The sequence below is a fragment of the Anarhichas minor genome, unplaced genomic scaffold (genome assembly GCF_050575085.1).
Source record: "Anarhichas minor isolate MPS153535 unplaced genomic scaffold, ASM5057508v1 ptg000062l, whole genome shotgun sequence".
Classification (NCBI taxonomy): domain Eukaryota; kingdom Metazoa; phylum Chordata; class Actinopteri; order Perciformes; family Anarhichadidae; genus Anarhichas; species Anarhichas minor.
Window position 1 is genome coordinate 3152395 of NW_027466508.1, and position 16251 is coordinate 3168645.

The window sequence follows — 16251 nt, forward strand, 5'->3', positions numbered from 1 at the left end:
TACAAAGAAAAGCTTAGTGTGATTAAAAAACTCGCATTTGTAATACAGTATAGTCTACTGTATGTGGTAATAAAACAAAGTAGATATCGGTGTGTTCACAAATGGTTAACCCGGGGGTCGGGACTCTCGAGTCGGTTTTCTCCCCTCGGTATGACATCACTGCTGGACAAAGCAGCAAGGAGGGGTTTCTGACTGAGAACCGTCCCAAAATCAATGCAACATATACCCACACACTCTGAAAAAACATACGTTCAAGAGCTTTAACCAGCGTCGAGACAAAGTACGAGCCCATCGGCAGCAGTTCTACAGCGCTTTGTTGTGAGAGGAATGAACTACTCTGGAAAATAACAGAAGAAGAAAAGAGTCTCCGCCGCTGGATGCGTGGTGGTTTCTAAGTTTCGCCCTCCTAATATGGTAAGCCGTAAACAATGTGTTAGAGAGCAGAGCACGAGCTAACAGAAAGGTTATCATATCTAATTAAATGGATAACTTTGAACTTCCGTTATTGTCAAAGACGTTCAACAGCTGGCAGAGGAACCTCCGTGAACTCAGTGTAGGGTGACTGTTCCGCATAGTTGGCTCCATTCATTGGCTCTGTGTCATGTCTGCTATTTAGTTTGTAGTTGTGCTAAGCTACACAGTAGGTATACAGTTTCACAGATGACGCTATAATAACATCTGCGAGTGAAGTCGACTGCGCCCCCGTTTGACAGAAAGTAAACACTGCAGCAATTTAATCTGTGTAACGTGGACTTCCATAACTCAAGATGGTCACAAGTAACAGTTCTACGTTTACATTTGGGCCAGCACATTATTTGCATAAATATGCAGGAGACGCATCTGTACAAAACACTATATTATCAAGTGAAGTGTCCTGCTCCTTCTGCTGATTGCTGATCATGTAAAACCTCAAAAACAACCTATAACACTGCAAAAGTAGCATTTCAGCCCCAATGTGTGTGTGACTCTATATTTGCAATTTAGACATAAAATACATGATCTCATCAGACATTTATAATAATAATATGTTAAAATACAGATTTTAGTCATGATCTCAGGTTTACTAATTGTCCTCAGGGGGGTTTAAAATGTGGGACACCACACAAGTCACATGATCAACAGGAAGTAGCATCATTTGGGTCTCCTGAAGGGAAGACCAGTAGCAAGTTCTCTCACTCCATTTTATTTTTATTTTTTTATCACATTGTAAATATGGCTGAGTAGGTCAGTCTCAAAGTGCAGTCCTGTTACCTAAATTATTTCTTAATGTTTTTGTGTCTTTTTTCAAAAATAGTCTTAGTAAATAATTTAGAGGTGCCAAGTGTGCTCATGCTTATTACCATTGATGTCATGTGGCTACTTTTCCTGTATTTGCTCATGTATTTGTACAAAAAACTCAATCCTGTTACTTTCAGTCATGTTAGCCCACTCATGTGAACCAGGTTCAGTATACTTAGTGGCCTGAGATCTAACATTACATTTGATAGTCAAACATGTGTGTTATTAGATACAGGTCTGAAAAAAAGATAAAAAATTAAGTTATTTCTCTCTCTCTCTCCCCTTCCTCTCTCTCTCTTTCTCTCTCTCTCCCCGCTCTCTCTCTATCTCTTTCTCTCTTTCTCCCCTCCTCTCTCTCTCTCCCCCCCCTCTCTCTCTCCCTCTCCCTCTCTCTCTTTATCTCCCTCTCTTTCTTTCTCCCCTCCTCTCTCTCTCTCCCCCCTCTCTCTCTATCTCTCTCTCTTTCTCCCCCTCCCCCCTCTCTCTCTCTCCTTCTCCCCCCCTCTCTCTCTCCCTCTCTCTCTCTCCCCCCTCTCTCTCTCTCTCTCTCTCTCTCTCTGTGGATTAAATAAACTGTATCAGAATAAACTAGGGGACAGTGGTTCCCAACTTGAGGTTCAAGACCCAACAAGGGGTCACAAGACAAATCGTAAGGGTCAATAAATAATTAACACAATAGAGAAGTTTAGCTGACGTATAAAATAGATATTCCTGCTACACTGAACTATGCTTATTTATTCCTGACCTATCACAAACAGAAACAGTTGGGAACCATTATAATAGGAGATGCAGTGAGGCCGGTGCCTGGCCTCATGCTGCCCTTATCACATGATAGTGCAGCTGTGGTCTGCTGGCAGGTAACGCTTCCTGTGGAATGTGTGAGGATGTTGTATTTACCGTTCGGACTTGTGTAGGAAATGATTCCTGACATAGTGGAGAGATAATGATGTTATTTGACACTGTACACAATGCCAGGGATGTGATTGCAGTTTGACAGTTCATCGTATTATTTAATCTCCATATTATTACACATATATGTCCAGTTGCCATAAGGTAAAGGTTACTCTAAATTGACTCCTGTGGCTTTACAAAAGTAGGATGTTGGGAGTATCCGTCCCACTGCATACTGATCCTACACACTTCTCTGGTGTTCAGAAGACACGTAGGCCCTGTTGTTATCAGTGAGATAAAAGTAGACAGTCTAATATACTGCGTTCTCGTTTATTATTGGATTGCCGTATGATATGATGCATGGCCTAGTGTGAATGGTACATTTGAGTGTCAGTCGTTAAAAAGAAAGTTGTCAAGTAAAACTTTCAGACAACATCTGACCCATAAAGCTTTCTTGGAAGTTTATGGAGCTCTTCTTTCTTTAGTTTGACAAGCTAAATGTATAATTTGACTAATTGACTTGACTGCTATGGGGGAACATTTCCCACCATGCAGTGAATTCAGTCACCCGAGGGCTTGCTAAATTCTCCCCACCGCTGCCATATGGATTTTGAAAGGCTCACTCTCATCCCGTGATGCGGCCCTTTTTATGGAACCGGTGTCTTCCAGGCTGGGAATGTCCCTATAGCCGAGGGTTGAATGGTTCCCAATGGTTTGAGAAGCTCGGCAATGGTGCCAGCCATATGCCAATGAGACATTTGAGCAGAAGGTCAGTCAGATTCATTATATTAATGGTGTTTAAGAACGGCCTTTTCGTCGAAGAGAAGAAGTGGACTCAAGAACAGTATAGCGTCAGTAAAAAGACACACTAAATTGTCAGATTTCTCCAAAGTATACTGCAATGGTGCAGCGACTGTGGCGAAATAGTAAATCTTAATGTTCTGTGATACTTCACAGTCATTTCTCTTTCCTTTGACCTCAGTAAGAAGCTTAATAATCCTTAGCGCAGCGTCAAAATGAAATACACTGCTGATTATGGCCCAAAAGCTGCCGACCGATCACTAAAGGATCTTCAAGACGTTCAGACTGTTTTAAACAGTCTCTCGGTGACCATTTCTATTTCCATTTTAATGGTCTTCAACTTAAGGAGCACCGTTATTAGTTCATTTACTGAACAGGTATTGAAATCTGAATAAAGAACCAGCAGTGGTTTTGATATGTTGGTGTGATATAGTGATGGATAACATAGCTTTTTAAAAGTACAACTTTCAGTGATCATAAACTTACATTTTAATTGTGTCATTATATTTTTGAGTTTGCGGTTTAAGTGCGGTCAGCTTCTTCTGATCTCTGACATTGAAGTTATTGAAGTTAAAGTTGAATCGTTAAAATGAAAGGAAGAATACAGCGTTTACTTGCTGGCGCGGGGTCGGTAAAGCACTTGAGTCATTCAGTAAAATACTCTTTGATGGCTTCCTGGTGTCTGGACAACACAGGCACAGTCAGACTGTGGTTTGGTGAGTTGGCACGTTTCAGTTCATAGGACACTGAACAGATGTATTTACAGTAATCTTGCCCCTTCTGGCCTTTTCTTCACTGAATATTTATGCGCATCTTTGAATGCCTGTGCAGTGAGCGACCCATATTCTTCTGCCTCTGAGGGTAAATATCTTGGGAGATTCAGATAGTGTTACAAGCGTCTCTGTTGAGTTGGTCTCCGGCAAGCGAATGCCTTCCGAGAGTCCAGAGAGAGAATGGTGAGTGTTCTTTTATGGAAACTTAGTGATGAAGCTGCACTGCTGCCCACATCCTCTCTGCTGAAGCCATGAATGGAAAAGGTTTTAGTTCAGCCGGAGGTGGAGCTACAGCTGACATCGAATATGATCATTTATATAGTAATAAAACACCCCAACTGATCTGAAAGCAGCCTTCCACAATTTTTAACGTATTTCTATTTGTCCAAAATGTATAAAAACAAAGTTACCTGAACTTTTAGTTGTAGATTTGTGAGACATTTAGCTGCTCAATAATACAGTATATATATATATATATATATACCAACCCGCAATATGAGTAGCTGTTGCATTTTCGGATGTGTGCTGTTCATCCATCTTGAATGCCAGCCTTAAAGATACTGTATGTTGAGCTTTACATAACTTTCCCTATTTGTATAGGGTTTGTAATTTAGTGACTCCAAGTGGTAGTTTCAAAAAAGACACTGCTGCTGAGAGTAAAGCACCCGGTATCTACGTACGCACCCGATCTGACCCTGTGACGCTGGACGCTGAGGTCAATGGGCTGAAAGCAACACGTAGTCCACGTAAACTTTCCCCAAGATTGACTAGTTTCTCTATAAACCAACACATTTGCCATCGGGATACATGACGTGAATAACTGACCACAAGGAAATGAGTGTAAAGAAACAGGAAGGAAGCAGAACCATGTGCTCTTGTGCTAAGAAATGTCGTCACACTAGATGGTAGATTATTGCTCACAATCTTTTCTGCTTTGATATATGTCTCGCACATTATAACATAATAAAGTTACCTGGGGAAGATATCCAGTGACCCAAATGGCAGTAGAATCTTTCTAGATTAAAAACGTACCTCCAGTTTTATTTAAAATACAAATACAAGTAGTTTTTGTCTCAGACAAATACAGAAACAAATAGTGACCTCTACCAATCTCTCTGAAAATGATACCTCATCAGTATTTCATGTGAGGTAGAGTGGACGTAGACGGGGAGAGGATAGTCTTGTCTGCCTCTGCTCACTCTTGAAGTAGTGTTTTTCCCTTTAGAAAGCAGAGAGGATGACTTGGCTCAGCTGTTTCCTGTCGACTTTGGAAGTCCCCATTTGTCATCACAGCTCCACTCCTGCTGGAAGAGAAACGCTTTGAGCGGGCCAGAGAAAAGACCGAAATGATCTAATTCAGATACATTTGTTAATCTAAAGAAAAATAAATAATAATAAATCTATACTGTCAAATAGACTCGACTTCATAAAAAATGTTTATCTCAAACTCCACCCTCTTGAGAGACAAAGCAAGCTGAGACAAAGACATACAACTCTTTTATGTCTCACTCCTTAATCAGCCTTCTGTTCACTTCTAGTCTTATATTGTAGTGCTGTTGTGTTCCATGTTATTACAATCTTCCACCTCCTCAGACGTCTGTGTTTTTCCCCCTGCAGCGCTGTGTCTGAAGAAGTTGACCTGCGGTTCCAATCCACCCTGGAAGAGCATGCTGTCCCTCCTGCTTCCCGCAATGCTGGCCATCCAAGCTATGGGTGGGTGTCGCCCCTGCCTCTGCCCTGCCATTAGATCAGGGTCACCGCGCTGGGAAATGCCAGTGCCTGTTAAACAACATGCCCTGCAGGGCATATTAGTCTCCCCCCCCCTTCAAAGGCTTCACTGAGCAAAGCAACAGCTCAAATGAGGCTACTCCCAAAAATAATGTGCCAATACTTACATAAAAGTTATAAACCTTTCCTTGTTTAAACTCTAAAACCATCCAGACAAGTTGACAATGAACATCGTCTTATTTATGTATATACGCACTGCCTCAGGGAGTAAAAAAGACATATTTTTCATTTTTAAGTTGAGTTTTTACAGGGTTACAACTGTGTGTGTGTTTTATATATTTTTGTGATAATTCAGCTTGTAAAACAGAATAGCTTTGCCCTTTTCCAGACGGGTGAGGAATAGATCTTGGGGCTAGGGTGAGGCCCTCGATGAAAAGTGCTAAAAGTGCAGTTTTTCCTGCTGTGACTCAGGGAGTGCGGTGGGGAAGTCATCCTCTTATATTTATAACACCGGGAAGCAGGGTGGTGGTTGATGTAGCAGCTGAGGATCCATAACTCACGCACTCAAAAGTTTTACTTCAGTAGAAAATAGTGCTCGAAGAAAAACTTGAGTCATCGTAAAAAAGAGACAAATAGCCTGTGCGGGCCTGATAACGTCTCAAGACGCCGTGAATAAAAGAAGGGGAATTGGGAATGTCAAAAGAGGGATCGACTGCATATATTTTAACACCAACCTTTTCCCAGTCGGTGTGTGGCTGACACATCATGTAAACTAAAATATTATAGCAAATGCTATTCCTTTATATTAATGAGTAGCCTAAAGAAGGAGGAAGTTAGCTCTAAACGTTTTTTTTTTTCTACATGCCCAAACTGGACTCTGTATACTAGAAACTACATACCACCCACAAAGTTCACAAAGAACTTTTATTGTCCAAAACACCATCATTTAAAAAGAGCTATATTTTTCGCCTTTTCTGCTCTCTGGTTGAGCTGACACAACCTCCTATCAGCCATCAGTGGCGCATTTCAATCTTGACTCAGTGGACATAAGTGTCTCCGGTGGTTCATTAGGGACCTATTCTCTCCCAGCACAAATGGGCCGGCGGCCTGCTCATTACTGGCTGTGTGGCGTCCGCAAACTCGCTCCCCTCACCGGGAGGGAAGAAGAGGAGGAGGAGGAGGAGGAGGAGGAGGAGGAGGAGGTGTCGGGGACTGATGGAGCTCTTTAACTCGCGGGTAATGGGCTATTGTAGCTCACACGATGATTCAGTTTCTCTCTGCTAACTGGAGCACTGAGTGAATTAGCTGGAGTCTATAGTTTCATGCTATGGTCTGCACATGTGTGACATTGTATGATGACACAAAAAACACCACTTGCTTATTGGAGCTTATAGGACTTAGTGTAATATTTGTAACTTCAACTGTGCCGCCAGCTTCGAAGAGTTTCAGTCGCATTTCGGAGCGATACAGACAAAAACAATCCCTCTTCATTTTTCATTCTGAGTTAATTAATATTTGGAGTGCAGTGGCACGAACTTGATAAACTTGTGGGCAGACAAATGAATGCAGTCTTATTTTTTTATCTGTTTATGACAACAGTAATTATCTGGGTAACTAATTAAAGGTCAATTTGGTTGCCTTTGATTTATTGCTGCTGTTGGCCACCCAAACAGAAACCCTACAGACTTGTGTCATTATATGAGCAGCTGTGTGTGTGTGTGTGTGTCTGTGTCGATATGATTCAGGGTCTCCCAGGTCTCCAGGTCCCTCCCTGGGATTACTGGCTGTAATCTTCCCTGTGTTCAGCCGTGTCATTGCTCGATAACTCCTGCAAGTGCCCATATCAGTAGACCCGATTACACTTTGTGGTCTCTGGCAACGCACTTCCTATCATGACAACAGTATTTGTGGAAGACAAACACAAGGACAGCGCACGACAACACTGTCATCCCCGACGCAGCAACGTTGCCTCTGTAGCTCCCAGCTGTATCCTGACTCAGTAGTCAGATGATGGATCATTCTCTGGGAAACCTCTCCCTGATGTTGCTCATACAGCGCTGCACAGCTGTTGTGTCACAGCGGCAGGCAGGAGGCTCGTCTGTAAGGGGTTGTTGCGTTTGTGCTGAAATGCACCATTGAAGATGCCGAAAGCAAGAAAAAGTGTGCGTCTCCGGCCCAGTCTGGCTTTGACCCTTGACACCGCTGGTTGCTTACAATGGCTTAGGTTTATTTTTACCGCGCTCATTATAACCCAAAGTGGTTACAAAATGTCAGCAAAATGTGTGAAATGTCATTGCATATGTACAGTAATGACTGAACAGTAGCCGAGTACAGTAGCATCCTTGGCTCACTCCAGCACAGCACACAGCAGTGTCAGCCAGCTAACAGGAGGCTGTCGAGCTAATTGCTTGTTGTTGTCGGTCTCTGTTCAGTTAGCGCAGCTGCGAGGCTGCCAGAGCTCGCCGTGTGCGGCTCTTAGCACCCAAACAATGGAGGAGAATTATATTCATGCAACTGCAGAAATGGAAAGCTGACCCAATTTCCCTCCCAGTGATGGGAGCTGTAAGGTAATTCAAATTAATTAGCATAATTGGATAGATTGCATCTAGCATAGTAGTCAGCAGGCACACATTATGGCAGGGCTCCGGAGCGTGAAAATAGCCCGCTCATGCCTGCATCTCTGGTGTACTTTTTAAAGGTCTGCTAACTATGAATGCCCTCTTCCTGTCCTCCTTTTCTCTTCACAGCAATTGATTCTGCAGAGAGGGGACACTTTAGCGTGTGCAGAAATTCAATTTAGGGTTATTACCCCATATCTGTGATGTTCTGGCTAATTTGATTGCGTCCAGTGAAGTATCCTTTTAAAAACAATCGAGGACAGGCTCAACAAAGATTGGTTTCGCCGCAATGAATACATAATGACCAGTCTCCGTTGGCTCGCCTCTGTCTCACCGGTTCCCAGCTCTGCCTTTCTCACAGTGTGCTCATTGAAACTGAGTGCATTTACCCAACAAGCGCCTCATGATTATTTCAACAAGTCCTAAAAATTCCGCCTCGTGGGATCGTTAAAACATTGATACGGTTAATATGCCGAGATTGCAGTTCCGGAGGGGAAGAGGGGGGCCTGGAGCCATATGTGGGTCTGTTGTGTGCCTAGTGGGCTGTGATGAACGGGTTGAACGGATGCTGATCTGTGCTTGGAAGGCATCACGGCCGCTGACTCGCTGAGGAAGCAACACAACGGCAGCTGACACAGGGAGACACCCACCTCCAGGGTGTTGCCTCGGTGGCGTGGCAGCGGTGATGTCAGGAGGCACAGGGGGGCGGGGGGGGGGGGCTCTGTCATTGAGACAACGCGCAGCTTGCGACGAGCTGACCCGTGCCTAACCTCGTATCGCTCCTGGTGCATGAAACCATGAATCAGCACAGTATATGAACCTGTGAACGCGCTAGAAAAATACTTTCATCAGACAGCAGATGGTAACACCTGCCTCATCAAGAGGGATCAGAAGGAAACAAAAAAGATTCCTCTTTGTCTTCCTCATCAACTCTTTCTGGCTCCTCTGTAATGATGACCATGGTGGATGTATGCCATTAAGAGAAACTAGCTGCACTCAAGTCAGATCTGACATTATGACCCTTCGTTTTACACCACACCGCTCACCCCCTTTCCATCACCGGCCTCCCGCTCATCAAAGGCTCTCTGTCTGTCTCTCAGGTTCGTAAAGGCAGAAACCTGTCCTTATCTTTCCACTGTTCTTCAGCCGGCCATATTATCTGACTGCCGGAGCCCATTACCAGGTTATTGACGGGAAATGAGATGGCGTACATCTATGAAGGAGGCACGACAGAGGGAGCAGAGATAGGGAGCGGAAAAAAGAGGAGAGAATAGCACAAAAGTGAGACCCTTCTTGATTTATGACATCGCTATCTGCCATCACCTGTATTTCTCTCTGAGTGAGGGCACTCACACTCCATGATGAGTTCCTCGAGCAAAAATGGGGGAGGAAGAGATTATGTTCAGAGCTTAATGTTGAAAGTGACCCCTTTACACCGCAGAAGGCTTCAAGTCTCACTTAATCTCATCCATAGTGTGCCTCTTCCACTGAGGTGCCATTTTACAAAAACAACCCTGCTCAAGACACAGGCTCTTTTTCAGATCGCTAATTTTCGGTCCAAATCATGCGTACTGTGCACGCACTCCCATGCGTGCACAGTTTTTAATGTTTTTTCCAGATGCAAATTCTTTTTTCCGAATGGGAGTATTATGGACATGTACATCTGCTCCTGACAGCATGGAATCAAAAGCTAGACTTTCCCCTAAGACTTTTACAGGGATTGGTTATATCATAAGAATAATCGGTATGAAAGGGCTCACGGATCCTTTGAGCAAAACCCTTTGATGTTCAGGTGGTGCAAAATGTCCAGAGTGAAAATGTGTTGGGCTGCAGTTATATTCATCACCAGAGGGGGGCAGTGTTGTAAAAGCATATCCCCTGCTGCTTGTCTGCTTGTCCGACTGAGCCCGACTGTCATTGCGGTCTGTTAGTATTGCACCTGTTTACTTTGCTGTGTCAATATCGCCCCCTCCAGTGCTCGGGCTCAATTCTCTCTGTGTGTGACATCCTAGTTGTTCTTCCTTCCATGTCGTTGGTTTCCACGGGGTTTGAGCGAGACCCTTTAAACATGTGTACTTATTGTATTTAACAAACCCAAATGATTTGGTGAATATAACTGTTCACCGTCTGTTATTGAGTCGCCATTTCTACCTCCTATGTGGAGAGGCTTTGTGCGGCTGTAGTTGGTATCGGACTAAGTCAAGTTGGGAGTGAAGTTAAATTGCTTATTGAGCTGGAAGGCCATGAATTTGGTCTTCATGTGTGCTGGGCATCAATGTAATCAACATAATCCTTGCAGATAGCTCTAGAAATCACTAACTTGAATAAATCTGCTTGGCTATTGTTGGCGCGCGTGTGTGTGTGTGTGTCGACTTGTGTACCTGTGTACTAGTGCCGCATACACGTGTGTATTTGTTTATTTGGCTGTTGCTGGTCATGCTGATGGGAACCTCTCTGCTCCAGAGCAGCTTTGTAACAGCATCTCCATTGTAGTGTCAGAGAACCTCGTGTCCAATTCCTCCGACAGTGTGTTGCTGTGCAGCTGTCAGGAGTCATACAGGTGTGGAATATCAATGCATTCTCTGGCCTGTGGGAGTCTGTTTCTGCATGAAATTACGTGTGGCAAGGTGTGTGCGTACTGGATATTGTTCAGAGTTTATGGATACTGATACCGCAGATTAAAGCCAATGCTAACTAATACTTGTACTTGTACCTTGTTTCCTTTTTCCAGGAAGACTAAGGCAATCCATTGCAATACTTTATGTTTACTTCTTGTTACTGCTTCTGCACAAAGTGCAAAGGCGTTCCTCTCAAGTCGAAGAATCAATAAACAAAAGCACAACTGAAATAACCATAACTTAAAAATCTGACTCGCACTCATACTGTACTGATCATTTCTGGCACGATTGGTATTTTGAAATGTGGAGTATTTTGTTTTTTCCCCCAGAAGGGATAAGCTGATAGAGTGTTGCAATGATCAACAGTTTGATACAACTCCCTACTACTGGAGCATGTTGTGGCTCTAGCTGAGCTGGGATATAAATTAAGGATGATCAAAGGAATCATTTCAGCCTCTGAGAAAGACTTTTCTCAAGTCCTTTCTATTGAATTGCTTTAATTTGAGTATTGTAGGCTTGAAATGTGGCCGTAGAAAGTTTATTTTCATGTCAGTTAACGGATTCTAAACGTAACCAGTTTCCACAATGGGACAAAATGACCATTAAATAGTTCACAACATTCATTTTTTCATACTTACATTGTTGTCAATCTCTGTGTCCGTTGGACTTATTAGTGTGTTTATGCTACGCGGTGAGGACATGTGAGAGAAAATATGTGATCATTTGGCACCACTTCTCGAGTATCATCCCTAGGTGTGTGTACTTGTGTGTAAAACAGGGTGTGCTATAGCACACACTCCTACGTCTGCCATTTGTTGACACACGTTTTGCGGCTGCAGGATAAGAAGTTAGAAAGGGTCGGTGTAAAAATGAGTAAATGGAATAAGGATGCAGCTCTCTGCACATTCTGCTGTGCCACACATTTGCCTGCTTACGGTGCACATTTGTGAGTGAGTGACAAGACGAAAGTGAGTTACTTCCCAGTAATCAGTGCACACTTGCCGTTTAGAAAGTCTTATTTACAATATCGCGCATTGTGGCTGCAGTCTGGTTCGTTACTGTGTGGTCTGTAGATCCATGTCTTGCCTGGATCCTTGCGTCTGTATTGCATTTGTTGAGTCTACGTTCATTTGGTTGATTGTAGCACATTTCTATGCATCAAATCAGTGAAATAACTGCCTAGATTGACTGGTGAGGGCTAATAATCTCAGTCCAGTTATCTGATTTTGTGAACATGCATACAAAATCACATCATCCTATTAGATACCTATGTATCTGCTAGGATGATGTGATTTTATTTACCAACAGCCTCATCGTGAGTCACCCTGCACGCACCCTCCCCTATGAAAGCTGTGATCCTCCTATTTGCTGTCTGCTTGCATCCTACGCTGTCTCTGTCTCACACTCAGCCTCCCCGCTCACCCCACTTGACCCAGCTAGCATCAGTTTCACTATACCAATAACATCGTGGAGGCAAATCCAGCAGCACCCATGCCTTGCAGACCCGGGGGAAAGCAAGATGGAAGGAGGTTTGATGGTGACAAGGTGGTGTGTACTCTTGAAAGTAGAATGGAGAGCAGTGTGAAGATCACTTGCAGCCTTTTTCTACCCAGCCCTCCGCCTCGCTGCTAAGCGGGGCCCGTTGCCAGCGCTCGCGAAGGCTGTAATGAGTTTATTTCATGTCGGCTGTGAAAGTGCCCGTCTCTGTCTCGCAGGCACTCAAACAGAGCTGAGGCCCATAAACACAAAGTGCAGCGTGTAAATCCCCACAGCCTGACGTCTCCCAGCCTGCCCTCTATGGCTTCTGAGCATCTCTTTATCGAAAAAAAAAGGGAGAAGGGAGAGGTGAGATCCCCACTTACCCCTGAGAAGACGCCGCGGGCCTGGCTACAAGGTGCTGGCCCGGCCCCCTTCACCAAAGACCGCTTGTGTTGTAATCTTTAACCTCTGCTACTTACACTTGTCTCTTTGGAGAATGCATTTCTTTTCATGTTCGAGAGCAGACCCGAGGAGAGACGATCAAACATGCGGCTAGTATACCGAGCATGCCGTTTGGTGTAAACGGCAGCAGATCAAAAAAACAGCCAAGTGTGCGCATTGATTCACTTTCACTTTGGCTTGTGGTATTTCACCTCTGACGAATAGGACATCAGATGCGCGCTTTCCATGACGTCAGCCGGCCTAGCTTGCCCTCCTCTCCTGTCCAATCCCCTCGATGCATTGCAAAATGCTCCCCTTGAATTCTCTCTCCAAGTGCAGGTCGGCGTCTCTACACAAGGTCCCCGTGTAGAGCTGCGTCCTCCCAGGGCCTTGGAGCAAGCGGTAGGTCACTGGTTTTTAAAGCAGCAGTGAGTGAAGAGATGTGGAATTAGAAAGGGGGAGTTTCTATCTCTTTCTCCTCTCTGACATGGCTTTGGTCTGTGTTGAGGGATTAGTGTGCGAGGCTCTACCACAGCCTCTCCCTTGGCTTGTTTCCAGATATTATCTTTAAGTGTGAGGTCGACGCTCGCCTCTCTTTCTCTCAGTTTCCCTCCTTCCCCCCCCTTCCTGTATGAACTCAGTGGTGTGAGTCATCCCAGGCTGCTCGGGGAGTGATTTAATTGCTCTCTCTCCTCCTCCTTCAACATGCACGTCAAATAGAGGGCTGTCACTGACCCTCCACTCCTACAAAAAAAACACCAGCAACCTATTCATTACCGGGAAGGTCGGGCCACCTCCAAAGACAGCATAAATACACACTCCAGAAAATGTGCTCCGTTATCCCTTTTGATGGCGGCACAATACCGCCCGCTCCTCTCATGCTTTGCCCTGATAACTCTTCTGGATTGTCTGCCGTGCTGTAGCCCAGCGGAGTGAATGTGGGCACAACCCCCGCAGCGCCAAGAGAGCTTTTGTAATCGCAGTAAAGGAAGAAAAAACAACTCTACTAAAATTGTGGAGCATCATTTTCAATGAAAAAGTAATACCCCATGATTGTTTCCCCGATGTATCCTGCTTCTGTTTTTAGGTGAAGCAATTCTTGAGAAGGACACAAAAAGTGGCCATCACTTACATGTTTGTATACCTCGATTATTAAGTGATCTAAAATACTCTTTTCACTCTGAAAAGGCGGAGCAGTTTGGGCCCGGCACCCTGTTTTAGATATGGCATTCCTGTGGTATTTGTACAGCAATCTGTGCATTTTGTCTGTACCACTTTCTACACTTGAAGTTGGCCAATAGGTGGCACTGTTCCTACAGGACGAGCAGGCTTGTTTGTGGTGTGATGTGGAGGGGCTACCTAGCTGGGAATGGCTTGAATGTGATTGAAAATAGGTCTGCCTTGACTTAGCAATACCCGGCCATATATGAACGCTCTCGGATGAAAGACTTGTTTGTAGTCACTCAAATCTCCTCTACAGCAATTCGACATTGATGCTGGCTGTGTGACTGACGGAGCTTAAAAATGGGTGAGGAGGCTAAAATGCCACTGTGATTATAACAATTAGAGAGGCTGAGCATAAAGTAGAGTGTATTGCTCCAGGGGCCGGCTGGCTTTTTTTCCTCCCCTGTGATACTGATGAGTGTTTCAGAGTTGTATAAGAGCAGGCAGGGATCAATGGAGAATGCTGACTCTTGAGAATACTATGGATGTACTCTGGACCGCCTGAGATGGCTACTAATTCAGAATGATTATGCAGTGTACTCTTTGCTCTCTTGGCCTAGTCTAGACAAACAATACACACAAGTGCACACACACACACACACACGCACAGATGCACGGAACAAAATCTGCAGCCTTTGTGTCGAAGAAGCGTTTAGAGAGAAGCAGAGTCACTTTTCATTCCCACAAAGGCACACACACACTCAAGAGTTTTAGTGAAGTTATACCCCACCCCCCAACATATGTTTTTTTAACCTTTAACGAACAATTTCACTGAAGCTACACAGATGTTGGTGCTTTCATCGCTGAGTTTCGGCACGCTGAGCCATCGCTAGGAGGCAAAGCCTATAGGAGCGCAAACAAAGTCCTAACGCTTACCGCCAGATCCCTCCTCTTCTTCCCCCTCGCCTTCATCCTGCCTCACCTGCTCCACGCTAACATGCTGCACAAACAGAGTGGATGTTTCTGAAGCAGGCACAGCATATATTTCAAAATACTGCATTTGATTTTTTTTTTTTAAGGTATTCAAATTTGAGTAGGTTTCAGTCTGTCACATTTGAACACAGCACACTGAATTGCTGCTGTGATTCAGTGAATACTGTATGTTTATACTAGACCTGGGCAAAGTGGTATTTACTAACACTGTTTATTGTCTATTTTTAGACTACCTTGAGTATTCAATATATTTTGCTGTAACAGTTTACCTGACATTTTTTTTTAACATGCAGCAAAACACGGCCCTCTCTAAGTAAATAAAAACACAATTATTTTGTCATTCAATTCAAGAATGTTAATCTTTTAATGAACATTACTCATATGTCCCACCTCCTCTCTTATAGCTGTGATGGAAGTGCTAGTCCCGGAGCAGCCAGTGGTGGCGCTGCACGGCAGGGATGCCACACTCAACTGTTCCTTCAGCCACGCCAACTCCTTCAACTTGTCTGATCTGAGCGTCTTCTGGCAGCTGACGGACACCAAACGCAGTGTGCACGCGTACTGGGGGGAACGCGACCAGCTGACGGACCAGGCCGAGAGATTCGCCAACCGTACCGGCCTATTCCCCGCTCAGCTGGGCCTCGGCAACGCTTCGCTCCTGCTCAGCAGGGTGGTGGTGGCTGATGAAGGCAGCTATACCTGCTTCGTCAGGGTGCAGGACTACGACAGCGCTGCATTGCTGCTGCAGGTGGCCGGTGAGTCCAGCCGTGACGTCCATGACACGTGTAGAACAAGATCAACACGCACATGGTCACATGTGACCAGTGGCATACAGAAAGTGGATACACACATTCACAAAAAAACAACCAGGGACGGACTGCAAATTACCTTTCGCTAGACAGCTTATATAAAGGTCATTACGTCCTTTTCCTTTTGGAACATTGTTTACTTGTATTGTTCCTGTTAAATATACGAACATACACCAAGACTGACTTTAATCAACATTTATGATTCATTAAATTCTCTTTCACAAGCAAAAAAAGTCACAAAACAGGCAACCTTACGCTCATTATTTACACTTCGCAAAAATTCCTGATGTTTTACAGATGAATGACGAATTTAAATATATAGAAAAATAATTGAGGGATGAATTGATGATAAAATAATTAGTTACAGCCCAGGTTTTTATTTGTATTAATTCCCTTTTATTTAAAGGGACATTCAAGCTATTTAAAGTTGGGGTATTCACAAGAGACAGATTACAACATTCAAGCCCTTGAATCTTGACCTTTTAGTCAGGGGGGCCGTGGTACGGGTGTACGGGTTACAGTCCGAAAAACGTCTACATCTCCCATGATGCAACCTATTAGCATATTTTGTTAGGCTTTTTCTGCCTGTTAGCGGCCCATATCTTTTAATCTCCACACCCCCAGATTGTACTGCAGGCTGTCTATACTTTATCTTACA

General features: G+C 44.2%; 1 protein-coding gene across 1 annotated transcript in view; it reads left to right on the plus strand.

Annotated features, from left to right (window-relative positions):
- Window positions 1-139: 139 nt before the first annotated feature.
- Window positions 140-16251, plus strand: part of cd276 (CD276 molecule) — a 61204-nt gene continuing 45092 nt past the window's right edge. The window contains exons 1-3 of the mRNA XM_076077865.1: window positions 140-414; window positions 5361-5456; window positions 15189-15539. Coding sequence (XP_075933980.1) covers window positions 5411-5456; window positions 15189-15539 — 397 coding nt within the window. The 5' untranslated portion in view covers window positions 140-414; window positions 5361-5410. The remainder of the gene's footprint in view (window positions 415-5360; window positions 5457-15188; window positions 15540-16251) is intronic.